General features: G+C 41.3%; 1 protein-coding gene across 7 annotated transcripts; it reads right to left on the bottom strand.

Annotated features, from left to right (window-relative positions):
- Positions 1–797: 797 nt before the first annotated feature.
- Positions 798–27,411, bottom strand: SLC16A4 (solute carrier family 16 member 4). Of its 7 annotated transcripts, none has more exons than XM_059375689.1 (10): positions 25,933–26,014; positions 25,168–25,340; positions 24,463–24,626; positions 18,794–18,926; positions 17,809–17,952; positions 17,480–17,641; positions 15,719–16,204; positions 13,507–13,718; positions 12,426–12,519; positions 798–1,230 (listed from the first exon to the last, which is right to left on the bottom strand). In XM_059375689.1, exons 3-10 carry the CDS (start codon positions 24,481–24,483, stop codon positions 1,061–1,063), a joined length of 1,422 nt encoding a protein of 473 aa, XP_059231672.1. In that variant the 5' UTR covers positions 24,484–24,626; positions 25,168–25,340; positions 25,933–26,014; the 3' UTR covers positions 798–1,060. The 7 variants fall into 7 exon arrangements, with proteins under 7 accessions (XP_059231672.1, XP_059231670.1, XP_059231673.1 ...); XM_059375692.1 differs by lacking the exons at positions 24,463–24,626; positions 25,168–25,340 and adding exons at positions 8,689–8,737; positions 27,232–27,411 and having other exon boundaries at positions 1,119–1,230; positions 25,933–26,031; XM_059375693.1 differs by lacking the exons at positions 798–1,230; positions 24,463–24,626; positions 25,168–25,340 and adding exons at positions 6,931–7,142; positions 8,689–8,737; positions 27,232–27,411 and having other exon boundaries at positions 25,933–26,031.
- Between the last annotated feature and the right edge of the window lie 210 nt (positions 27,412–27,621).

Raw genomic sequence — 27,621 nt, forward strand, 5'->3', positions numbered from 1 at the left:
CCTCCCTGCCAAGCGTGGAGCCCAATATGGGGCTCGAGCGTTGGTGGTATAGTGGTGAGCATAGCTGCCTTCCAATATGGGGCTCGATCCCACAAGATCATGACCTGAGCCAAAACCATGAGTCAGACACCCAACCACCTGAGCCACCTAGGTACCTCTGAAACTTGTAGGTCTAAAGACTTACCTAGATCATTAAGCTTGAATATTTTAGATTATTAGATATAATTTAGATGTATTTAGATTATTAGATATAATGAAAAGTAATATTGTTTGGATGGGCAGGAATACTATTCAAATGATTTGAAATAAAGGATTTTTCTTTTAAAGATCTTATTTATTTGTTAGAGAGAGAGAATGAGAGTACACAAGTAGGAGGAGCCACAGGCAGAGGGGGAAGCAGGCTCCCCACTGAGCAGGGAGCCTGTGCAGTCTCACAACCCTGAGATCATGACCCTGAGCTGAAACCAGAAGTCAGGCGCTTAACCAACCGTACCACCCAGTTGCCCCCCCTCCTTTTTTTGGCAATTCTTACTTTTTATTACATAACAATATACATTTTTCATAGAAAATTTAGTAAACAAAATAATGAAAACAGAGGTTACTTCTAATTACTTCTAATAAAGAAGGATAACTTTCTGGAGAATGTATATCACCATACTAGTCACTCAAAAAGGCTTTGATACTCATTCATATTTCAGAATTCTAGTCAGCCAGTGGCTACATTTAATACTTCTTTAAGCTAATGAGAATGGTTTTTCATCTTCACATATTTTAGTGGCTGAATTATCAAGGCACCATTGAGAGTTTGGTCAATTTTTTATTAAGTACATTCAGATTTTTGCTTAATACCTAAGGTAGTTGTTTTGACTGATAAATATTTTAGTCTTTTTGATTAAATACTAACAAAGGCTTAGTTTAAGTGGCTATTGTTTTCTCACTATTAATTAGACATTCCTCAGAATGTGAAAGCAAAAAAGAACCTTAAAAATGGTCTTGTTTGCCTTCTCATTTTACAAATGAGGAAACTGGCTTCTTCCAAGCTTTTGTTTCCAATGACTTCTTAGTTTAGATTGTGTTGTGCTTGATTGCAGTTCTTTTCCTTTCTGGTCAGGCTGTTTTTCCATCTCTCAGCCAGTGGTACAAAGAACAGGGAAACTGAAGAGAGGAGAAAGCATGTGCCAGAGAAGTAGAAGGAACCGGTGTATGTCTGGGTGTGATCATATAACCAGCCTGGAAGGAAGGAGTGGTCTCTGTTAGTGAAGCAGACATTTCAGGTTCTCAGCCCTATACTGTGTCGAGGGAAGGAGCCTTTTCTCTTTGCTAGTATGTATTGTGACCCATTAGGAAGTTAGTCTAGCTGCTTGCCTTATTTTCTGTTGATGAAGGTAAATCTGTTCCACCTTGTTAAGGACTTAACCCTGTGGGGGAGAAAGTCATCGTGGACTCAGAACTCATCTGCTGTCTTACAGTTAGGGATATATACCATCTGATTTTACGACATATATATATATATTTATATTTATATTTCTTAAATCTTATTTATTTATTTGACAGAGAGACACAACGAGAGAGGGAACACAGGCAGGGGGTGTAGGAGAGGGAGAAGCAAGGTTCCCACCAAGCAGGGAACCCAATGCAGGGCTCGATCCCAGGACCCTGGGATCATGACCTGAGCCAAAGGCAGATGCTTAATGACTGAGCCATGCAGGCACCCCTGTGATGCTTTTTGTTTTGTTTTAAGATTTTGTTTATTTGAGAGAGAGCACAGAGAGAGGAGAAGCAGACTCCCTGCTGAGCAGAGAACCTGACGTGGGTCTCAGTCCCAGGACCCCAAGATTATGACCTGGGCCGAAGTTAGACGCTTACCAAACTGAGCCACCCAGGTGCCCCTGATTTTACGATGAATCTTATTAGAAGGTCACTGTTCTTACAAAGAAAATAATAGTGAATTACTACTACTTTCCAAAGAAAAAAGTGATAGTAGTATGTTTTTTCCCTCACTGAAGCTACATTTCCAACAGTGTGCTAGTTGTTGGAGGAGAGAATGGTAATGAGCCAAAACAGACGTGCTCCCTGCCCTCACAGACTGTACAGTTTCATGTGAGTTGGGTATTAACTACAAGACTTACGTATGTCATAAGGGCTATGAAGGGAAGGTTCAGGAGGCTTTGAGAGCATGTGAAAAGGAAGTGACTGCTTGAGACGCCTGGGTGGCTCATTTGGTTAAGTGTCTGCCTTCGGCTCAGGTCATGATCCTGGGGTCCCAGGATCCATTCCCGTGTTGGGCTTTTTGCTTAGTAGAAAACCTGCTTCTCCCTCTGCCTGCCACTCCCCCTGCTTGCATTCTCTCCCTCTCTCTCTCTGACAAATGAATAAATGAAATCTTTTAAAAAAAAAAAAGGAAGTGACTACTTAGGTGAGTTAAATGATGACTGTAAGTCCCTCTGAAATCAAATGTTCTTTTAAAGGAAGAATGAGTGGGTATCATTGGCTAATGGCACATACCAGAACTTTTTAAATGAAACACTTTTCTTAAACTGAGTGGCAAAGAATATTTGTACAAGGAACTGGCTTTTAAACGTTGTTGTACAAGTCAGCCCTGTGAAATGGCAAATAACGTCCTAGTATCATTATTGTGATAGTTTGACCTCCAAGGCTTTGTAAAAAGGTCTTAGAACTTCCAGATGTCCACTGACCACACTCAGAACCTCTTTTCTAAAGTAGTATATGCATATTATGTTTGTAGATACAAATTGGCTTTTAATCCCAAAATACCTTAAAAAGTTAAAGCTGTTATTTGATTATTTATTCAAAGAAGTTTTGGTGCTATGTGCCAAACAGTTCTAGGTACTGGGGGTATATCTGTGAATGAAACAGATGGAAATATCTGACCTCATGGAGTTTTATGTTGTATCTTTTCATTTATATTTTGGAACATGATTTCTCACTGAATGTGTAGCAAGTGAGTGTGTATACCCTCTTTTTTTGGTCTGATTGTGTATGTCTTTATCTCCTTTACTTTTTTTTTTTTTTTAATTTGGTTTTGATTTAAACATTTTTTTTTTTTTTGGCTTTTTTATCTTTTTTTCCTTTTTTTTTTTTTTTTTTTTTTTAAGATTTTATCTATTTGTCAGAGAGAGAGAGAGAGAGAGCGCGAGGGAGCGCAAGCCAGGGGAGTGGGAGAGGGAGAAGCAGGCTTCCTGCAGAGCAGGGAGCCCAACATGGGGTTTGATCCCAGGACCTTGGAATCATGACCTGAACTGAAGGCAGAGGCTTAACGACTGGACCACCCAGGTGCCTCTAAGTTTCCTATTCTTGACATAGTGAATAAATGGAATGCTTTATAGCCTCTTAAATTTAGCTACCTTTAACTTGCTTTTTACCTGTTAACTCCTGTTGGATCAGTGACCTCTAACTAGTTAAATGTTTCTCAGTGTTAAGCAAAAAAGTGGAGAGAAACTGACTAGGACAAGTTTTTGTATTAATGTTGATTGTGATTAGCCTTGAGATATCAAAGAGATGGGTAAGTTACAGTCTCAAATTTCTAGAAAGGAGGAAGTACAGAAAACACCAACATGCCTTCCTGTTTCCCTTGTCATTCTTGCTTTACTCCCACCAGTATAGCAGATTTATCGAATTATAAGGTAAGCATTAGAAGTAATGGTCTGGAAAAGAGTAGTAATTCTTACTTAAGGAAGTAGATTGTGCTGCTAAAAAGTCAGGAGGGTGTAGGTAAAAATAGTGGAAAATGGGGGGTGGTGATGCTGGTTGTCTATAAATCCTAGAAAACTGGTAATATGATTTTCATAAACACATTTAAAGTCAAAATGTTTCTGAAAGATGAAAATATATTTAATATATTTTCTTACCAGGGCAGGGAATTATTTAGCATAATTTAGAACATTCCCTGTATTTCCTTGTGAAATTTAATGAAATAATTAGTTTTAAATCTGTTTCTCTTGGGGTACCTAGATGGCTCAGTTGCTTGGGCATCTGCCTTTGGCTCATGATCTCCACGTCCTGGGATTGAGCCCTGTGTTAGGCTCCCTGCTCATGATCTCTTTCTCTTAAGTAAATAAAAATTAAAATAATAATAGTTAAATCTGTTTCCTCTTACTCTTACTTGATAATTGAGATAGTAGTAAACTTTAAAAATTCTATTTCTAAGATCCAGTTGCCATTCGGTAGGTTAATCCAGTGCTGCTGAGTATTTAGTTTTATATTTATATTTATATTTATAAAATTTGCAAAATACAAATGAAATGTAGAGTGTAGGGTTATTTCATATTATTGACTGTTTTGTGAATGTATTAGCTGTTATAAGCTTAGATTTACATGGCTACTAAGTAAGTTAAATTCAGAGCTTCGTTGGTATTGAAATACCTATTTGGTTAGAAAAATCAGCCTTTTCCCACTACCAAAAGTACAAGAAGACTGTATATTTGGTCTGATTTTATTAGATCTCTGTGCTTTTTTGGTAGCAGTATGGAAAAGCTGTGTACAAATGCACTTTCAACCCTAAACAGTTCAAGGCTCCTGTGGGTATATATTTTTTTAATTAACATATAATGTATTATTAGCCCCAGGGGTACAGGTCTGTGAATTGTCAGGCTTACACACTTCACAGCACTCACCATAGCACATAACCCTCCCCAGTGTTCATAACTCCTCCACCTTTTTCCTCCCTCCCTTCCCCCAACAACCCTCAGTTTGTTTTGTGAGATTAAGAGTCTCCTATGGTTTGTCTCCCTTCTGATCCCGTCTTGTTTCATTTTTCCTTCCCTACCCCCCCAAGTCCTCCACTCTGCCTCTCAAATTCCTCATATCAGGGAGACCATATGATAATTGTCTTTCTCTTATTGACTTATTTCGCTCAGCATAATACCTAGTTCTATCCACATCGTTGCAAATGGCAAGCTTTCTTTTTTGATGGCTGCATAGTATTCCATTGTGTATATATACACCACATCTTCTTTATCCATTCATCTGTTGATGGACATTTAGGTTCTTTTCATAGTTTGGCTCTTGTGGGCATTGCTGCTATAAACATGCGGGTATGTTTTTAAAAGAAAGGATTGTTGGTAGTTAAGAACCTATCATAGTCTAACTACTTTAAATGTAAACACCTAAGTTGACATTTAAAAGACAGGGTTCCTTTGTGGTCCTAGCAAAAGCATTTTGAATGATGGAGAAAGACAAGATAATATACTAGCCATGATCCAAAGGAGTGTTGCATCTATCTAAGTGTCTACTGCATGGAGCCAGCAGTCTGAGGAGTAGTGCACTAGCAGCTGGTACAGACTGCCTAAGCTACAGTGCCGTGTAAACACTTCCTCATTGTTTACAGACTACCTGCCTCAGTCTCATCTGAGATGCGAGTTCATCGTGCAGAGTCCTTGGCTTCCCTTAAGCATAATTCATCATGGGGTAACCCAGTCGATTCTTATGCACAAGAAAATTGTAGTCCAAATTATTTTCCTTTGCCTCTGGCTCTAACCCTTATTTTAAGCAGGGATGTCTAATAATGTTTCCTTTTGATAATTGAAAACAATTAAGGACGTAGGGCTCAGCTTCCATAAACAGTTTCGCAAATGAGTTTTTTAAATAGTCTGTCAAACTTGATATTAAAATAGGATTCTAAATTTTTTTAGACGTCAACACTTTTAAACTATTCTGCATCATTTTATGGGCAAAGCTATACATATTTAAAAATAAGGGTAACGTCCTGTCTAAAAGTACCTCTGGGGCACCTGGGTGGTGTGGTTGGTTAAGTATTTGCTATCGGCTCAGGTCATGACGCCAGGGTCCTGGGATCGAGCCCCACATCAAGCTGTCTTCTTAGCGGGGAGCCTGCTCCTCCCTCTCCATGCACCTGCAACTCCCCCTGCTTGTGCTCTCTGTCTCTCTCTCTCTGTGTCAAAATAAATAGAAATCCTTAATAAAAAAATAGTACCCCTGATATCTCAGAACTAGATTGTTGAGCTGAGTTATTAATCCTTTTTTAAATTAATTAATTGATTTTAAGAGAGAGAGGGCACTGGAGCAGGGGGAGAGCCAGAGTGAGAGAAACTCAAGCAGACACAGTGCTGACCATGAAGCCTGACACAGGGTTTGATCCCATGACCCTGAGATAATGACCTGAGCCAAAATTAAGAGTCAGATGCTTAACAGACTGAGCTACCCAGGTGCCCCATGAATCCTTTTTATTAGGATTACTACTGTAGGTATATTATTGGTTATCTTGTTAAAACTTGAAATATACCCATAAGGCCCTTAATTCCCAAGTTCCTGGATGCTAGTTCAAATTAGTGGTTGAGAATTCCGTAAGTGACTAGTGGGTGTTGAACCAGAACTTCCAACTGTTGGGCAGACTTCCAAGGTGTAGAGAGACAATGATCTTGTCGTCACTGGAGCCACCAGCTGGCTTACTATGACCTGAGCCAAAACCAGGAGTCAGCTGCTCAACCAGCTGAGCCACCCAGACCCCCCAAACCTCACTGCCTTTTAAGACAGGAGCTCTCTAAAGTCCCTATGTAAGGAAGATTTATCAGGAGTACTTTATGCAAGGAATTTTATTAAAAGGATTGTGCCCCTGTGTTAGGATTTTGAAGCTTGATTTTTTGGCTTTGTGAAGAAAAGACTACTCCACCCTGACCCTCTTTTTAACCATAGTAGAGAACTATTTGTAGTTTATTTTTGAGATTTTTGTAGGGATTCATTAATCTTAGGAATACTGAATCAAATTACAATTCTTTGGGGCCTTATTGTTTATGGGGAAAATAATCACATAGAATTAATGATCTACATTATTTTCTTTTGGTTCTTCAGGGTAGAATATATTCCTCAGGATTTAGAGTATAGAGAACTCTGCTCTGCCTTCTTAGTTATCTCTACCTACCCCAGCCTCCAAAGTGGATTTATAGCAAATCAGAAGGTTGAATTGTTTTATTTGTTTTCCAAATAAAATTTCAGGTCATAGAGAAGTTTTCAACTGATTGGCCAAGGTGATAAAACTGTAGAGGGCAGGGTTGATAAAAGGTGGAGTGAGGTGCCGGAGGGAGTTATTTGTTTCACATTATTACATCTGAAATGAGGCTCCAGTAGAGAGAGGGAGTGACCATTTCATGAGGAGATGACCTTATCTGGATTAATGGGACAGAGACAAACTTAGATGGATGAATTTCCATTTTAGCCTTTGTCTGCTCTTACAAAACACAGATGAAAAATTAGTGTAAAATTGCCAGTTTCCCCCCATGGTATTTCTGATGAGGTGGGAGGTTGACAGATAATAGCAAGATTCTCTTTTTCTTTTTAGGAACCGTGTAACTTACTCTGGAGTAGAACTAGCTTATAGTTGTTCAGCTTTAGAAATGGCTCTCCTTGAATTTGTAAAAAAAATAATTTTTGTGAAATACCTACGACTTGATAGAAGCTTCAATATTTTTTAAGGTCATTTTTATTATACCACAGCTCGGGATACCTTTATTTAAAGGTAAAACTGTGTGTGTGTGTGTGTGTGTGTGTGTGTGCGCGCGCACGTGCGCGCAAAACACGGAATGTTACTTAGTCTTCAAAAAGATGACCCTTTTGCCACGATGTAGATGGAACTAGTGAGTATTAATGCTAAGCAAAATAAGTCAGTCAGAGAAAGACAATCATCGTAGGATTTCACTCATGTGGAATTTAAGAAACAAAACAGAGGAGTCTAGGGGAAGGGAGGGAAAAATAAAATAAGATGAAATCAGAGAAAGAGACAAACCATAAGGGACTCTTAACCATAGGGAAAAAAACTGAGGGTTGCTAGAGGGGACGTCGGGTTTGGGAAGGGATAAATGGGTGATGGGCATTAAGGAGGCCACGCGATGTAATGAGCATTGGGTGTTACATACAACTGATGAATCACTGAACTCTAACTCTGAAACTAATAATATACTGTGTGTTAATTAATTGAATTCAAATTAAATTAAAAAAAAATAAAGGTAAAACAGTCAACCAGTTTTCACAATAACCAGGTTACAGTGACTTAACCAAATTTTCAATTAATGAAGTAGAGAAAAAATGTACATTCTAATAATTCTAAATTTAAAGGTTCTAGACTATTGTCCTCCGTATTAATTTCTGGTAATGTATGTGACAGTGCTATGCCATGACCCAGGGTGCTGTGGAAGAATTACAAGAATAACTTTTGTCTTTTCTATGTTCCCCATAGCAGCTAGGAGAGTGCTGTGCTAGTAAGTTGTTTGGTAACTCTTGAATGAATTCCAGGTTATAATCAAATAATTATTGATGAAGGTTTAAGGGAGTTTTCAGATTGTATTTGTGATTGGCTTAAATATATTAAAATATATATTAGCATAATAAAAGGATTTATCAGTTGGCAGTGGGTGGGGTATGTGGAAGAGAGGAGAACTGCATTTAGTTTTATTTTATAGGCAGCTAATATGGGCCCTTGGTAGTTTTATTTTTAAGTGAAACTGAGCCTTTAGCATTTTTGAGTTTACATATCAGATGCCTTAGAAACACGATTAGAAATTTCACATTCCTGTATATATGTTGGGGAATATGATTATATGCTTTGTTTACTTAAGGCATGACTTTTGTTTTTATATTGCTTTTTGCAGGTTTGTTTTTGTTAACAGGGATTAACTAGAAATATAATAAGGTTTTAAAATATTAATTTTCTACAACCTTCCAAGGCCTCCACCTGGGCCAATTTGTAGCTCTGGACGCCATCCACCTGTAAAAAATAGTACTTGGGTTTGAATGAGCAGTGACATTTGGCTTACACTTAGGTCTGTTGACCACCTTTGATCAGGAAACCTAGAACAATTCTAAAAAACTCTCCTAATCTAAATCAGATCCTGATATTAACTAACACTGAATTTGCCATGGAGTGTTAGGAATGGCAGGGACTGTGGGATGGAAGAAGTAGTGTGTGTATGAGGAGTCATTTTTCACTTTTTTCCATTTCAGTCCCTGTCTGTTGTTTTCAGTAAAGATCTGATACATGTGTTGCTACTGTGTTTCTTATCATATTCAGAGTTAATGAAGGTCTATAAATAATTTTCTTGCCCATATACTCTATTTACATTTTTTAAAAGATAAGTGTTTTTTATTTTATTTATTTATTTATATTTTATTTATTTATTTGACAGAGAAAGAGAGATCACAAGTAGGCAGAGAGGCAGGCAGAGAAAGAGGGGGAAGCCGGCTCCCCGCTGAGAAGAGAGCCCGATGCGGGGCTCAATCCCAGGACCCTGAGATCATGACCTGAGCTGAAGGCAGAGGCTTAACCCACTGAGCCACCCAGGTGCCCTGATAAGTGTTTTTTAAAAACTCAGTCAGACGATTCCAATGGGTTTATTACACTTTTTTCTTCTTTCCTCAAATTATTAAAATATGCTGTGTAGGACTAACTTGGCTTTTCTTTTTCATGTTCATACAAGGAGAAGAATACTGTTAATGTAATTGCTAATAGTTTTTAACTAGTGTTTTAACTGAGAGTTATTGTGAAAAATTTTACTGTTTGCTAGATTCCTAATTTAAAAGTGCCTGTAATCTTTTATAGGAATTTCAGCTTTTGCAATTTGATAATAACAGAACTAGGTAAGTACAAAGTGAGCATCTCCTACATTGGGAAAATCTCAGTTTGGTGAGAATGTAATATTTTATAGCCAGTAAGCCTTTTGATTTAGTTAAAGCTGAAGATGATAAAGTGACTGCCCATAACTGTCCAGAGCCAAGTGAATCTGGAAATCAACATCTTTGATGTTTCTTTGGCCCTTGCTGCTGGAGTCAAAAGTTAGGAGCAAGTCTAATGGCCTTTGTAAAATTCTCTTTGTGGTTTTTGATTCATAGAGGAATGGTTTCCTTGAGTAAGGACATCACTGAAGTTTGTCCCTTTAACAAGATGCTTAGCGTAATGTTGCAGTCCGTGAGAGATCCTGGTATAGAGAAGGAAATGTAACTGAATTTTATATTATTATAATCCTGTTTAAAATACTGTGAGGAACTCCCAGACTAAAAATCTATATATAAGCTATCAGCAATAGCCTATCACTTCCTTTGACTATTTTGTAGAATTTATAAAGTTTATGATCGCCTGGATAATATCCTCAGAATTAGTGGGTAAAAATTCTTCCATTAGCTCTCCTTATCCTCACATATAGTGCTAGGATACTGTGGACATTGGGTAATAAAAGGCTTGTAAATTTTTTTTGACTCACTGATCATAAGAAATGTTTTACGTCACATATATTTTATATGACATAGGTCTGGGTGTGATTTTTTTTATATGAACTAAGTGTTTAAAATAAAGTGATGCACAGTGTTTTTTAATCTGTTCTGTTGTGGCCCGTTTTTCTTTTCCTAATAAGATTTATTTATTTATTTTTGAGAGAGAGAGAGAAAGTGAGAGTGCGTGCACGTGCGCACCAGTGGGAGGGACAGAGGTAAAGAAAAACTCAAGCAGACCCCATGCTGAGCACTGAGCCTGACATGTGGCTCAATCCCAGGCTTGAGATCACTACCTAAGCTGAAACCAAGAACGACTGAGCCACCTAGGTACCCCTCGTCTATTCTTTTTCATTAAAAAAATTAAAAGGATCATGACCCAACAAATTTGATTCAAGACCCACACACACATCTATTGTTCTTTCCTTTAGAGTAATAGTCCTCACAAAACTTGCCTTGTCTTCTCATGTATTGAACTCTTTCAGTATTTTAAGATGTAGGAGGTGCCTGGGTGGCTCCATCAGTTTAAATGTCTGCCTTCTGCTCAGGTCGTGATCCCAGGGTCCTGGTTCAGCCCTGCTTAGTGGCCCACACACATGGGGGAGCCTGTTTCTCCCTCTCGTTCTGCCCTTCCTGCCCGCACTTGTGCATGCTTTCTCTCTCTCTCTCTGAAATAAATAAAAATTTAAAAAAATAAATAAGCATTTTAAGATGTATATAAAACATACAAAACTTGAAATCTCTAAACATGTTACATGTTTTTATCATTTGGATAAGATACTCTGTGCCCTGGTATTTGTTACCCCCCTATATTTGGGGCCTAATAGGCTTGGAACATTTCAAGGCATCCCTGGGATGGCTGTAGAAGAAGGATCAAGATTGAGAAGATGCGTCGACAAGCTGTATTTGAGTTCTGTTTTTTCTAGCTCGCTGACCTGGGCCCCAGCTGTAGAGCACTCTGCTAAGCGTGTCTAGTGTTTAGTCTCCTATTACCAGCCCCTACATCACGGTTGTGAGCCTGACTTTAAAATTCGACGCTGCTTTCCAGGTGAGGTGTAGGCTGAACTAGACCAAATGGGCAGAGGTAGGCTCATAAACAGAAGTAGGAGTTGGCTGTATAGTTGTATAAACTTTTTCCTTTAGAAGAGGTACACCTAAATTGAACCTCAGGTAATGGTATGTTTTTTGCCATCCAATAATAATTTTTGTTACTAATTTTATACTTTCCCTTTTGCTGGTTGCCTTTTCTAGGTCTTAAATTTAGGTGCAAACCTAAATAGTATTTAGTTTTTAAACAATGATAGTGAGGCAAGATTGTATCTTTTTCTGTCTCACTTCAGGACTGAAGGAAGTAAAAGAAGGTTTTAGGCTGAATGCCTTTTTGTGGATGATTGGAAATGCTGTAGTAATTTGGACATTTAAACACTGAGAACCTGTAGTGTGTGAAATACTGAAGTTTAAGTCTGTTCCCTAGAAATATTTCTGTGTAAGTAGTATTTTCAGAGTCTTAGATTAAGTTTAGCAAGCACAAAATGTCCTTTAAGTTAAAAGTGCATACAAAACAATGCTTTAGTCTAAAGCTAGCTTAAATATCAGAACTCCCTCAATTTTTCCTATACTCATATTTACTAGTCACCAGTTGTTGGCCTCACACATCCTCTCCGCAGAGATCCTGGCCTGTAGGTCAGGTATCCTCCCACTTTCAGTTCAGATAGGAGATGGAGGGCCTCCATCATCCCTCTTAGGAAATTAGAGATGCTGGGAAGCCCTGGACAAGCTGTGCGAGTAGCACATCTGAACAGCAGAGGGGTCAGAGAGCCTTCATGGTCTGTAATGACTCCTGCTCAGATGAAAGATGCTAGTGGTTGGTTGGTTGGTTTAAGGCATCATCAGTTTTTGAGAATCTTCTAAAACTCTCAATTGTCTCCCCAGGCAAGGAGTTATACATACAATCCCTGCTCTAAGACTCTTCAAGATATTGTAAGAAGCTGCTTAATTAACCACCTATTATATGTTGAGTGAATCCTCAGATTCTCCTGGATTAGTGATTGAATGTGAGAGTGAGTGTAGGAATAGTAGAGATGTCTTCAGGTTTCTAACCTGATACTGTTATTACGTGTTAACATACATAATGGATCAGCATTTTCTTTCATAGCTGTTGAAGTTTGCTCAGAATGTGGTTAAGCTGTTACCTGCTATAGGTGTTCCAGAAAGGACAGCGATCCCAGCAAAGAAACCGGCAAGTCCCAAGAACCTGTGTACTCTAGAATTCCCAGACAGATCAACCTGTAGGGATTAGAATCCAGTGTTAGCCATATTGAAGGCAAAACTCTTGTTGAGACCTATGCCTGCAAAGGGATAAATACTATGAACAATTGACTTCTGAGGTGATTTTGGATGGCCTTTTGCCTTGGTATCTTATAAGAGCTGAGGCAAACAGGGAAGAGTTACTGTGCCAGGCAGGCAGTGTTTTCATTGTATTAGTAAGGAACATAGGGTTTCTTATTTTAAATTTTTAAGGCAACACAGGGGTACCTTTCTTCCTTGATCCTCACGGCTCTTCTCTATTGGGAAATGGTATTTACGTTCTGATCTGACAGTGGTATTCTCAAATCCACCTATGGCTAAATACCAGCCATTGGTTTGTAAGAAGTCAGTTTTCCCAGGTTGATTTCAGCTTTAGAAAGTTTTGATTTTTACATAAGCTTCGTATAATATCCTACAGCCCTTATAAATAGTGACTTCAGGTCAGAAGAATCCATGAAATATTTGTATAAGTATTTCCGTTCCTTTTGTGCCCAGGACTTGAAGTCAGTTTGGGGTAAAAGTAGAGGAATTGATCAACATCCCTATTAAAGTACATAGGACTAGTCTGAACAAGAGAGAAGCCACACCGCTCAGGAAGCCCCTTTTTTTCTCATGGAATTCCTCAAGATGGTATCTTAGAAGGAGCCAAAGAAATTTCTGGAGCTGAAGGAAACAAGTAAACACAACCCTACCTAACCTTTTGGGAGACAGAAGCAGAGTGGAATCCTGCTGATCCCTTTTTTGCTTTCATTTTTTTTGTCTCATGTAGATAGTTCTCTCACCATTCCTCCCCCAAAGGTAAGATGAAAAGTGGGTAGGATACAGCACCAGGGTTTCTGAGGCCTTGCATGTCATTTTTTTTTAATTATAAAATTAATACCGAATATGTAATCTCTTTGGGGAGGTTATTATTAATACTTGCTTTTACTAAATGGTTTAACAATGTTAATGAGTATGTCTACTCACCAGTACAGGAAGTAGCACTGCCAGGTAACCACCAGTGAAAATGGCAAAGAAGACGGTATAGGTCATCAGTAATGGAAATGTGGTGGCCAGAGGAGCAAGCAGGTTAGTGATGCCGCAGAGGATGAGGTAAGACTTGTGGTAATGATACCTCTTGATCCAGTTTTGATCAGCAACCCATCCAGAGATTATCTGACTGACTGTCTCAGTGATACCTGGAACAAGATTGAGAAGACCTTGTAATATCCGAATTCCATTTCCCTAGCCCCTTTGGAAAGTGTAACTGCCGAAGACCTCTTTTCCTGAGTAATACAACTTCTTCCTGAGGTGAGGACATCTGAACAAAAAATGGTCTCATTATGTCTCAGTAGATTCAGTCATTTATTTACCCACTCCAAATACATCTAATACAGTGGCAGAAAGACTCCTCCAGAGCTGGGTAGGAGGCCCCTCAGGTGTTTTGTTTGTTTGTTTGTTTTTATCCTCATCAGGTTTGGAAAGCTTGTACCACCTAACTGGGAATCCCTGGTTACAGAGACCTGGGCACTTAGGCGGCCTTCCTCAAAGAGGTGGTGCAGGTGAGGGAATGAGAGTTCTAAAAGACTGGTAGGCCCTCAGGGCGGTGTGCTGGGGAAGCCAGATGGTGGAAGACTCGACATTATAAATAATAAAGTCTTATGTTGAAAAAAAATAGATGTTGGGACTTTTTCTTATGGTTGTACATGATATTTTGGTAATTAAAGTGCCCCTGTCAAGGTTATTATGCTTGGAAATAGGAAATCTGTTTTGTTTGTTGTTTTGTTTTGCTTTTTTTGGGAAATAAGTAGGAAATCTGGAAACCTGGGATCATTTTGAACATTGGAACTATGGTGTAAACTTGAGTAAAATTTAAGTACCATGTTTTCATTCAGTTTTATGGTAACAGAATATTCTTATTTTTTATCGATTATAAACTAGTGTAGCAGTTAAATAATAGAACATGTTCACCAAGAGTGGCATGAGCTACAGTTGCTTTGTAGTGTAAATTCTTAAATTGCTTCACAAAAAAGGGAGGGGGGCAGAAAATGCATACTACTATTTCTATTTTTACAGTTACTTTCTAGGATACGTATGGAAACTTTTTGTTATGTTTTTTGGTCCCATTGATAACCTAATCTGATCTCAATTGATGACTATCAGACATTCTACTAAAAAAATTTAACTATGTATCTTTTCCTTGTGTACACAGGCTTTAGTTGACGGAAGTGGGGTATCTTTGCGGTTGGAATGGCATATAGTCAGTTTTGTGAGGATTGTGTAAGCAGTCTTTTCAAGAAATTAGGGAGAGAAAAGTTAACATCAAGCTACATAGAATTACCAGATATTTAGAACAGTCCATGTCATCCCTTTAATTTTTTTAGGCTCCCTATTTTGTCTGTTGAGAGAATCCAGATCTTCCGAATTAAGCATTTTTGTCTCCTTACATTTTTATAAATACTCAACTAAAATGATTGTTTTCATTTTTAACTTAACCTTGTAATTTTTTTTAAATATCAGCCTGGTCCATTAGTGAGTGGCCTTAATAGGCATATTTATCTGTCTTAGTGCGAATGCAAGGGCAAAAATTTTTAGCTACCCATACTATAGAACATTATTGAATGCTTATGATGGGCCAGGCACTATTCTAAACTCTACATGCATTGATCATTCAGTCCTGATAACTTTATTATCCCTATATTACAGATGAAGAAATTGAGGCACAGAAAACATGCGTAACTTGTCCAAGGTCCTACAGCTAGGAAATACAGAGCAAAACCTGAACCCAGGAAGTATTAAGTTCTAGAACCAATCCTTTGAACCTCCTCCCTGTGCTGTCTGCCTATGATTTTTCTGCTTCCTGGAGGTGGCTTTTGCCAGCTTTTTAAAGTCACGTATTTATGCCACAAATACTAAATGTGTACTGTGTCAGACAGACACTGACATGAAAATGAACGAGGCTTGCTTAGGGGCCACTTGCTGGTAAAGAGCACCTGTGTGCAAGGTGTGGTGACAGATCTGTGGAGGGACAGGCCTGGTTCTCCCACCAGCCTCAAAAGATTTCCTTTTTTCTGGCCCTCCCATAACTCCTTTTTTTAAAAAAAATTGTTTTTCTTTAGTTTTTTATAAAATTGAATAAATTTTTGTAAAATAAGTTCAGTTTTCCTTTTGAGTTTGAGGTCAAAGTATGCTTTCTTACCAGCTACAGAAACAAGGAAGGAGGCATCCATGATGTCAATCCCTAGTGTTCTGGCTCTGGCCACCAGGTAGAAAGTAGGGATGAAGTATGCCAGCTGACTGAAGAGAAAAGACCAGGTAAATATGTAGAAGAAAGGATTTTTTAAAAGGGAGATGTCACAGAGTTTTTGTTTATAGCTGCATGAAGTAGCCTCTTTCTCATAACTGTCTCCATTAGGCTCATTGTTGAACTCTTCGTACTGTGAGACTATTAAATTTGTCCCATGTTGTCTGGCCTTTTGCGTTGCATTCTCCGTGATGGTGGCCTCTCGTGTCTCATCGCAGGATGACATTTCTGTCGTGCCCACTGCCTCTGGATTACTTGCAGACAAGCTGCTGCCTTTATTTTTAATATCAGAATTGTTCTCGCTTTTGATATGGATGGATCTTAAGAGCATACTTGAAGGCACCAAATTTAATGTCATCCCTCCAAGTAGTATAAGGGCACCTAAATAGGGGAGAGACAGTGAGAAGTTAGGTTAAAAATTACCCATCTCATTTCATAATACTCTGTTCTTGGGCTTAGAAGGGGCCCCACTGTGAATATATTCAGTCATAGTGCAGTAATTCCTGAAAACACTACTTTGTCCCCTAAATTTTACTGAAGTATCTACATCTGTTGACTTTATTTTTAGCCCTACACACCACTGTACCCTTGTGAAAACAGGGCGTCCTTTGAAAATAGAAAACCAGAAAGCTGCACCAGGAGATGACCTGGAGGGAGAGAGTGTTATTTGTGCAAGAGAAAAAAAGAATAGTTTTTGTGGGGAGTACGGGGGGTGGGTATTTGAAATGTTAGAAAATTACTGTGTGTTTTCAATAGGGATTTAAAGTATCCTGAAGTCCCCATTTCAGGACAGAAAATACAGAATTCTAGAGTTAGGCTATGAGAGTCATTCAGAAACTGCCTTAGAAGAGGGGCCTGCCTTTCATATCATTCCATTTTTAATTTCCTTGAAAGAAGACGGATGTCAGTCTTGGTTTCAGTGTGGTCTGACCAAAGCTGTGGGTTGTATGCGATGTTTCCAGAGATGGAATTGGCTGTAGGTTCTGCTATCCTGTCTTAGGGATTTGCCCCCTGGTTCAGTTTGCCATGAGACCACTGGTAGTTTTTCACTTGGGAAAGGAAAGAGGCAGCAAAAAGGCTCTGTAGGTAGAAACAGGCTTATATATATCCCTATAAGTGTACATGTACATATATTTTTCCAGTGATTTAAGATTATTAAAATCTGAATATTTTAGGTCAGGCACAAAGAAAATTGTGGAGTGAATGGTTTCATTTATTTGTGAAAAATTTATATATAGATGATGGTGTAGAAGAGATTAAGGTCTATTTTAGTGAGTCAGGTGGCGGGGCATTTTTTAAAGAGAATATTTGAAAAGAGAGTGCTTCAGTGGTACAAGAGGAGAAGGGAATCTGTGTGTCCCCAGGAGTATCACTTTCCCTGCAAGGTGTTTCTCCAGCTGCACAGAGTGGCCTCCATCCCCGCAGACGTGAATCCTGTGAACTCTGAGTTCCTTGTGTGGTCTGTGGTGAAGCCTGCAAATAGTCAGCATGTCTTCTGCTGTGTGTTCTCCGAGGAAGAGGAGGCACATGTTTACTTTACTGTAGAAGTCCTGCTTATTTCTTCCCTGGCTCAAAAAGTCTGCACTTCCCGCTCATTCGAGGGAGAGAGCTGAACTTACCTTGTGGAGTTGATAGTTCAGACACAGAGTGACTTACCTGTCCAGTCATACAGATCTATCAGGATTTTTGTAAAAGGTGCTATCAGAAACGTCAGGCCCATCCCAGAACGGGCAATAGCTGTGGAAAGAGCTAATCGTTTCTTGAAGTATTTGATAGTTACCACGGCAGCTGTTTGGTACAGGAGGGCAGAACCCAAACCTAAAAAGAACAGTAGCTTGGAATCACATGAAGTGGCTTGGTACCAGATGAACTATTCTCCTGGACCTGAGATAATATAAGTAGGCCTGTTGGGTCCATGGACAAGAGAGTAAAAAGGAAGGTTCCTAGTTTCATATTCTACAGTCTTATTTTTACAGTGGACTCACCAGGTAAAAGTCCCATAGTCACACAAAGAAAGGGGATGTTAGTAGCCAAGCTGCTGATTAGATATCCACCAGAAACAAGGAAAACCCCGAGAATGGAGGCAGTCTTCTCTCCAGTTATTTCACTAATAATGGCAACCAGGGGACCTCGGAAAAATGAAGAAAGGCAAGTACTAGGTAAATACGCTCTGGCATTTCTTATTTTCTGATGTGCAATTTAAATGAGCAACTGAAGGAAAACAAGAGGACTTGACTTTGGAATATTGTGTATCCTTCAGAAAGGTGTCTGTTTTGGGCTTCATAATATTCCCAGTCCCACACTATTGTACTTTTTGGAAAAAGTTGTTTGTTTTAAAGAGGTTTGCAAATAGGTTTGAAAAATGCATTATAAAACCACAAAACAAGGGGTGCCTGGCCAGCTCAGTCAGAAGAACATGTGACTCGATCTCAGCATCATGAGTTCAAGCCCCACATTGGGTGTACAAGATTACTTAAATAAGTAAAACCTTAAAAAAAACCAAACCCACAAAATGAGATTGCACCTAGTTACCTATGACTAGAATAAGATTCGATCATTATTTGATGATCATGTTTGAGCCCCAAATAGAAGTAAGGGAAGATGAATTGGTTTGCTGTATTTTGAATATGCTTAGATGTTGGACTTTAAGAACTTCGTGGTCTGATTTCCCAGAGAGACTGGCTCACTGAACCTGTGTTCAGGCACTGTGAAAAGAAACAAGGCATGAAAAATTGAATCATGGACTTTAATAGTTGGATTCTTAAGCTTTTTTTGAACCCCATTTCTTCTGATTTTGTCAAGCCAAGAAGAGGCCAAACACTTCGAGTCTATAACTGTTATCAGCTTTACGTATTAATGAATCTGGGTTTTAGCAATGCTTCAGCCTTAAATGACTGACAGACAGATCTTCTCAGGATTGCCCTTTGTGGTGCTTTTCCTTGGACAGCAAGCTTATTGCCAGCTTTATACCTGCAAAAAAACGAAGTGATGACATGATGGATCCGATCCAGCCAGTTTGTTCTGAGGAGCTTTCAAATTCTTCTTGGAAGACCACAAAGAAAATGGCGAATGTCTTGGTCATCCCCATCAGAAACACGTTTACCTAAAGCAAAGCAGACCAAAGAGTCCAAGTCAGGTGGTGAGTGAGCCGTCACAGAGAAGGTTACAACTGCTTATGCTTCTGACCCCATCCCCCTGGCCCCAGGTCACCAGTATTTACCAGTGTGTTCATTGGTTCGACATTATACATTTTGTATTTTGTGGGGCGGTCCTACTCTTGGAGTATCTAAGTGCTTGACACAAGAGCATCTCCTTCAATCCTCATTACAGGGCTCTGGCAATCAATGTTTTCTTTGGAAAGTGAGGTTTAGAGAGATTAAAAGTCATTTGAACTTGATATGGGGGTGCCAGAAGTGAGATTTGAACCCAGATAGACTGACTCCAGACCAGACACTGTACTGTAATGTCAGAATCGTATCTGTTAAAGACAGCTAGTTGCATTTAACTCTTGTGAGAGAAGCACATTGGTCCAAAAGATGAATTGTTCCCATCGGTTCTTAAATGAGCTTTGCTCACTTTGCTCTTAAACTGAGTACACTTCCTCACTTGGTATATAAATAGGGTGGCCCTATACCGTCCCAGTGGAAACACTGGAGGGCAGAAGGGAGCACTACTAACTGATGCTAGACTAGCGAGCGTAAACAGGTTGGAGAGTCAGCTTCTGGTTAGTCACGTGCCCCATCCTTCCTTTTGGCCCAGCTAACCCTCCTTGCCAGCACTGCCCTTCTCCCTCCCACTAGGAGGAATACCCCTTTTGAGGTCAAGTTTTCTTTCTGTGACATGCTAACATTTGTTGCTTAGAATTCCCAGTACACTGGGGGCAGTACCCTGGGATCAGCAGGAGGAACTGGAAGGGAAGCCACCAGGCCAGAGTCTTGGGGCACGCAGCACAGGAGCCATGGGCACTCACTGTCTCCAGGGGCTTCCAGGCTTCGCCTTTCTTTTTTCAGCGGCTTTAGCTTTCTTTAGCTTTTCTCTGCTTTCAGCCTGGCCACGCATCACTTATGAACCACAGACCCTGGGCTTCCTTTCACTAATTCCACTTTCTCTGTCTGCCTGGTGAGTATTACCTGCTGTCATTGACTCATCCCACTCTGTACCTAGCCATAGACAGTCATTCACTTGAACCTTAAGATGCCCACATATTCATAGTGTCATGGTGATGAGTACTGTTCTGAGATCAGCGTGCCTTGGCCTGAATCCTGGCAGCACTTCCTCTGAGGGGTGTGACCTTGGGCAAACTACTTCACAGCAGTTAAGCTTTCTCTTTTGTAAAGTGAATAAAAAGGAGATACTATGCTCACAGAACTGAAGATTGAGAAAATTCAGATAAAGAATAACACTTAACACTGAAACTGTTAACTGTGGTTTTGTTACCTCCTATAACCGTTTTGCTTTCTCAAGAACTTCAGACTCATTTGTATTACCACCGTATCTAACTCAGGTCAACCCATCCAAAATTAGACTTTTTTCCCCCTTACCCCATACCTGGTTTTCCTTTTCATTTCTCCTTTCATTGGGATCAACCCAGTCTTGCTCACCCGAGTCAGAGATCTGCATCCTCTTGGGCCTCTGTTTCCCTCAGCCCCCACGTGCTACCTAACCAGCAGCTTCCCCCTCCAGCCTCTTCACTTGACTCTTGTTTCAAACTAGTATTTTTTCTTGTATGGAGTAAGGGACTAAGAACCAGTGGTGCCCTGAGGTTCCAAAAGTCAGGCGTGGCGAGGAGGGGGTCCCTTCGTGCATTTTTCCTGTTTTGATTTGATAGTAGCACAAAATTGTCCTTATTCAGAGTGAACAATGCCACGGAAACCCGGGCTATCCATTCACAAGTGAAGAAGACATTTTATCAGGCCCTTATTCAGGCAATTTATAATCCTCCTACTCCTCAGAGTTGCTTCTATCAGGAACTGAGGCTAGAGAGCAGAGCAGACCTCAGGTGGACCCCACTTGTCTTGCCCAGTTCGGAATGCAGAGTGGCGATTGCAGCCTCTCATGAGCAGGAGACCCCACAATGAGGCATCATTCTGTAAAGTACCCTTCCTCTTTCTGTTGACTTGGGTTCTGTGCTGGTATCTAGATGGTGCTGACCTCTCCTTTCTTAACCACCTGAAATGGGCTAGCTCCTTGTCCCCACTCCCCCATTCCCAGTTCAGGACCTTTTCTTTCTGGTCTGTCTTTGATGTCTGGGCGGAGCAGCAGTGAGTGGCTGGGGCTTGCTTGTCTCTGACAAGTGGGTCTGTGCTTTCCACAGTGTGTCAAGAAAGCCAAGGACACAGCCTTTGCATCAACTCTCCCTCCCTCCCTCAACTTCTAACCTTCCAACTTTGTTTCTGTTTTGACTCAGATATCAAAACTCTTTCCCAAGATCTGGATTTTCCTTTGGTTATCCAAGGAGACTAGGTACGTCTATATTCTGCTACTGCTACTGCTACTGCTATTCTCCACCCTGACTTTTATCTAAGGTAGGTGGGTTTCAGCCCTGTTCCAGAGTCTATCTCACATTGTAAATGGGCTCACCCCCAAATACAAGCCCCTAGAAGTTCTCCCGTGGCTGACCCAACCCCCTCATTTTCTTTGCACCTTTAAGAGAGCCTCCCCTCCCCCCGCCAAAACACACTCATACACAGAGCTCCCTCACCAGATCACTCTCATTAGAAATTGTCTTGGGAAAGAGGGCTGGATCAGCCAGAGGGGCCGCTTTTGAATAGAGAGCATCAGGCTTTGTCAGAAATGATTGGGTGATTGTTTAACAACAACTTCCTTCTACTCTGGCTCTCTCTCTCTCTTACCCCCCAGCTCTCCTTCCTGGACTACACAAACTTGAGAACAGTCTGTTAGGCTATCCCTGCTTCCTCACATCCCACCATTGACTGTAGGGATGCTCAGCGAGGCTACCAGAGGCTTCCTTTTTGGTGAACTGACAAACCCCGCCATCTGTTCTGACATCCCGCCTCGGGCAGCATCTGTTCATCATTCTTTGCTCCTGGACATTTCTGCCTTTGCTTCTGAGATGCTGCCTCCCCACTTCTCCCATTGGTTTCCTCCATGGGACACTCTCCGCCCAACCCCTAATAGCAGTTTTCCCCAGGATTCTGCTTAGTTGCCCTTCTTCCCCTCCCTGGTGATTTTACCCATCCTGCCTGTTGGTTCAAGCCAACCCATGTATGCCGATGACTCGCAGATTTCAGTACGCAGATCCCGCACTCTACCTGCCCGTGGGCTGCTGACATTACTGGTAACGTTGCAGGTCCTGTTCCTCCCCAGGATTAAGCTATCCAAGTACCTTCAGGTGCTCTGTCCTCCAACTCTGAATGACGCACTCTACTCCAAGTGGCCGAAGCCAACATCCCAGGACTTCTGAGTCCCTTTTGCCCTAATACTCTTCCTGTCCAAATCTTACAGGCCCGTTTCCTCCATATTGCACTGATCTGTATTGGCTCCATCCTCACTGCTACTGCTTTCATTTAGGGCCTTTTTTGCTCACGTGGATTATCACAACACCCTTCCAGTGGTCTCCGTGCTTCCAGGCCTATCCCCTGCCAGTCGTCATCCACCCTGCAGGCGGAGCTGTTTTCCCGAAATGCAGATCTGATCCCACCATTCCCCTGCTTACTTTTTCTCATTAGCTCCTCAGCCTCGAGATAAAAACCAGTGTTTTAAAAATGTCCCTACAAGGGCCCTGCCCATTTCCAACTTCCTCATTGTTACTTGCTTTATTCATACGTGTGTCCAACAGTCAGTTCATCCATCCCTCCATCCAGCGTACCCACCCACCAGCAGGTGTTTACTGAGTGCCTGGCATGCCCCAGGCTGTTAACTATGAGGGGCCAGGCTTACAGTGGTGAACAGGGTACCTGCTGCCATGGGAGTCAGTGAGTGAGACAGAAAGTCAGTCTAGTGAGACAGCAGAAAAACAACAAAAAACTCATGCAAATATATAGATACAGAGAAGTTAGAATGATCCTTTTTTAAAACCTTTTACTCTTTTGGGGTACCTGGATAGCTCAGTTAAGTGTCTTCCTTTGGCTCAGGTCATGATTCCAGGGTTCTGGGATTGAGTCCCACATCAGGCTTCCTGCTCACTGGGGAGCCTGCTTCTCCCTTTCCCTGTGCCTGCCCCTCCCCCAGCTTGTGTTCTCACTTTCTGTCAAATAAAATCTTTTTTTTTTTTTATAAACTTTTACTCTTTGTAAAGGTTTTATTTTTAACTCATCTCTCCACCCAACATGGAACGTAAATCCATAACCCCAAATTCAAGAATCACTTGCTCCTCCAACTGAGCCAGCCAGGATCCCAAGAAATGAGCCCTCTTAAAGTGCAGCACTCCAAAAGAACATTTTGTTACTGGATTTTTCTCTTTTTCTTCCTTTTAAAATTTAAATATTTAAAATAAATATATTTTATTTATTTATTTGACAGAGATCACAAGTAGGCAGAGAGAAAGAGAGAGGGAAGCAGGGTCCCTGCTGAGCAGAGAGCCCGATGTGGGGACTCGATCCCAGGACCCTGAGATCATGGCCCGAGCTGAAAGCAGAGGCCTAACCCACTGAGCCACCCAGGGGTCCCTTTTTTTTTTTTTTTTTTGAATTCTTAGTAATTGTTGAATGAGGGGCCGTACATTTTTATTTTGCACCAGACCCTGCAAATGATGTAGTCACCCCTGCCTGGAGGTGAGGGCTGTTAGCACCCCTCTTCTCGGAGGGTGAAGCTGCCCTTGAGAGGTTAAATCACTTGCCAGGGGCCCACAGCTACATGTCAGAACCAAGATGAGCCCTGGAGTATCTTAGACTCCGAGGTTCTGGCTTCTTGCTCATTCATTTTCCTCTCTCATACACTTGACTTTTTAATACTAAAGGGCCTCCGGGCACCTGGGTGGCTCAGTGGGTTAAAGCCTCTGCCTTTGGCTCAGGTCATGATCCCAGGGTCTTGGGATCGAGCCCTGTATCTGGCTCTCTGCTCAGCGGGGAGCCTGCTTCCCTTCCTCTCTCTCTGCCTGCTTGTGATCTTTGTCAAATAAATAAAATCTTTAAAAAAAAAACAACAACAAAACTAAACTCTACTGAAGGGTCTTTCCGTACCTCTCATTTATTAACTGGTTAAAACATAATTATTAGGCTAGTAATCTGAAAATAACATTTTGTAATAGGCCACAGGATAGACTATAGAACTGTTCTGTCCAGTATAGTAACCTGTACATGTGGCTGTTTGAATTTTAATATTAAATGAATTTCAGTATCATTTTAATTAAGTTGGAGGCTAATTCTCATTTTGTGTAATTTTAATTAAGTTGGATGCTGCATCAAAATATACTGGGGCTCCCTTTTTCAAATAAAGTGTGCATGGTTGTATATGGAGGGATCCTGGGGTCCCAGAATATGAGGTCAGGACTAGGGAAGGGGGTGTGGAGTTCACACTGGACTTGAACGTCCCCCTGAGGGTGTCTGTATGAATATATTGCACACTCCAGCTCCTTGTTTTATTTAGTTATTTAACCAAATTACAGTGTTTCAGCCCCCTACCCCTATAATGTAGGTTCTCAGTTGCACTAACCACATGCTCCAGGATTTTTCACTCACCTCCTTTCTATTGTAACTCATGCAGACAGAAAGCCATAGTCCTGTAAGTATCCATGTACCACTGCAGTCACTTAGCCAGAGCCCATTGTTAACGCTTGAGGACTCAGTATATTCCTTGTGCTTCTGTCACCAGCATCGCATCCAGAAAAGTGGAACACTGAACGCTGTTTAATAATCTGGTTATTAGGCAGTGTTTCTTACCAGCAACTACATTCATCAAATAACCTCTCCCCAGAGGACCATGTCGGGAAAGTAAGACTCGTTACTGGGGAGAAAGGTGGGAGATCTGGAGACCCTCACCAGAAATGCTAGTTCTGCAAAGTCTGTGATCTGGGGATGTGGCCCAGCTCCTGGGAGGGCTCTTGGGCTTAGGCCATCCTTAGCTTCCTTATTAATAACATGTCTGGGAGAGCTTAAGGAAAAGTGAGTACACATTCTCGTAATGAAGCTAATGTTTAACTAATAGTCCTCTGGTAAGAGATTTGTATTACATAAATCCTGCCTGAGGACCTGTGCCGCTACTTTCCCCTCTGTCATTAGGGAGGAGGAGGTATGATGTTTTCCCATCGTCCTGTTCATGGGTCACATTGCGTCCTTGTATCACATTGCGGGCTGCAGGATTATTAACTAAGACCTGCAGTCCTGTGTTTGTGAGCCTCTTACTGTAGGGCGGAGCAGGAGAGGAGGACAGGAGGGAAAGGATACCTTCGTGAGTCCATCTCAAAGTGAACCGATTTGGGAACATTGATGTGGAATATGGAGCTGGTGCCACTGTTCGAGCCTTGCTTGGGGCACAGTTGGGATGGGACTCTCCAATATTCTAGAATGGCCATGCTGACATTTCAGATCACCATGTCTCACAACCACCTTAAGAGCCTCTGGGAGGATGAGAGAAGTTCATTAGGAAATGGGAGTGCCCAGTCTAGTTGCTTACAGAATGAAGGAGAAAAATCAGGTTCTGGTTTCAGAATCCACAAACTTCTCTTTCTTTCCAGACATGTCAGAAAGACACGCTGGGCTGAATTATAGCACAAGTTAGGGTTGCAAGGATGGGTTCGGAAGTGGACAACAGGCAGAACAGAGAGACAATGGCCCCATCCCCTGGGAGAGAGGGAGGTTGCTGTCCTGTGTATGCTGGGCTGAGCTGGGAACCCACCCAACAGCACTTTCCAGCACCTCCCACTGCTACTTCTGGGGTGCTTCAATGTATGATTATCTACACATTTAATTGCTGTGCAGCCAGGGTAGAGCTGCAGGGGGTGGCTGGAACATTTTGTAGGTTTGGTGGTGTTAGCAAAGAGGGGACTGGAGGGGAACAAATTTGTCTTTCACTCAGGGAGGACATTTTTCTCCTGAGTTCAGTGTGGGCCACTGACTTGGGCAGCTATTGGCAGTTCCTGGCTTTGCTCTGAGCCTTCTTCCAGAGGAGCCTTATTGGGGGCAGTAGAAAAGGGGAAAGTAAATTCTTACCAGGAAGAAATGAAATACAATCATCCATCCCCAGCCTCCATCCAGGGCTTCAGTGTATGGTTGGGCCTTCCCTGCCCTCTGCGTCATGATGCTCGGTCTCTGTGACAATACCAAAACAGTTGACTCAGTTGACAAGAAACTGATCTAAACTTCTAAACTTTATTTTTCTCTCTGGTGTAAAACCACTTGTAATTTTTGTGTAGCCCACCCCTTTAAAAATAGATGATTTCCTCATTTCTAAATTGTTGACGGGCTCTGATCTCAACCTCAAAAATGCAAGCAGGGCTTTGTATTGTCTTTGGGGACTTTTCTGGAGGTCTGCTGCCTAACTTCACCTGGCAAGTCCGGAGGCCTTTGACAGTTATCTTGGGGTATGGCCTTAGTTACATATAAGTCTGCCTAACTATTTCTCCTATCCCTGTTTTTTCCATAATCACAATCCAGGCAGAACCATGGGAGAGGTAAGAAAAAGCTAATGAAAGGCCATAATTTGAGAGACATCAAAGCCATCGCAGAGATATGAATGGCATCTGAAAGATGACCACTCGGTTTACTATTTCAGGCAGGAATTACAAAGGAGTTAACTACCAGCCCACCTCGCTGTAGGGTGGCCTGTATTAGCACTGGCCTCCCTGGCCTAGGTCTACAAGCCACATCCTAGGGGAAGTCATGCATCACCCTCTGGTCTTCTGGGTGAGCTCTTGACCTTAGAGAAATAAGGAAAGGAGGAAGAGCTTCGGGTTTAGGAATTTCCTTTACAAAGCAATTGCCAAAATGAAAATATTCTAAGGGACTTAACTAAGTAGATGTGACAACAAAAATGCCGTGACCGTTCCTTGAATGAATCCTGGACCAGAAAACAAGTTGTAAAGGACTTCAGGAGGTCACTTGGGGGAAATTCTGGAAGTCCACTTCTGGACTTTCTAGTAGACCTGTGAAATCTCTTAAGAGTAGTGGTGGTCTTGTGGTTCTGCTAGGAGCATGTTCTTGGTCTCAGGAGTGAAGTATCCTAGAACCTGTATTTTCTCCCAAGTGTTTCAGTAAAAATCGATATATAAAGAGAAGTAACAGAAAGAAATATAAATGTTCTGAGGATGGCATGCGGTATTCTTTATTTCCCACCATCAGATTGGCAGGCAGGCTGCTGCTTCCAGAATGGCCAGGCTGCGGCCAGCGTGTGTGGAATGGTCGGCTGTCTGGTGAGCAGGCCGGGGAAGGAGGGCTGGGGGGTGGGCAATGCCTCTCATTCAAAACATTACAGAAAAGTAACCCCAGCACACAGTCCCATTTTTTTCTTACCTTTGATGTGGTCTTCAGCAAAGGAATCCTTCAGCAATGAGGCAGTGAGGCAATCTGGGAAGAAAAGTATAGGATTTTTGACAAAGTGACTTCCCTTTTCTAAGGCATTTCATTCGACTGCACTGTGAACACAAGCAAGCATTCTAAGTCTGTGAGGCCGAGCCAGTGTGGTCACTCCTGCCAGTGGACTTTACTTCCTGAGGGGAGGAGGAAACACTGTGATCTGACATCATCCCAGGCCCTCCCTCCACCCATCCAGACTCAGAAAGTAGAATTTGTCACCATAGGCTCAGAAGCAAGCATCAGAGTAAACCAAGTGGAAAATCCTTTTGGTAACTATGGTTAAGTTAATTAAACAAGGAGGCCCTTACACAGGGGTGCGTCTAACGC

This window comes from Mustela nigripes, chromosome 14, assembly GCF_022355385.1.
Source record: "Mustela nigripes isolate SB6536 chromosome 14, MUSNIG.SB6536, whole genome shotgun sequence".
In the NCBI taxonomy this organism is placed as follows: Eukaryota; Metazoa; Chordata; class Mammalia; order Carnivora; family Mustelidae; genus Mustela; species Mustela nigripes.

What these genes read in the sequence shown, in the direction of transcription:
- SLC16A4 (XM_059375687.1), bottom strand. Translation starts at nt 26,019, where the DNA reads ATGACGCAGAGGGCAGGGAAGGCCCAACCATACACTGAAGCCCTGGAT. An exon ending in CAGTGCTACTTCCTGTACTG is followed by an intron (nt 12,520 to 13,506) that starts GTGAGTAGACAT and finishes TAATCCCTACAG; the next exon opens with GTTGATCTGTCTGGGAATTC. An exon ending in TTCTGGAACACCTATAGCAG is followed by an intron (nt 1,231 to 12,425) that starts GTAACAGCTTAA and finishes CCTTCCTTCCAG; the next exon opens with GCTGGTTATATGATCACACC.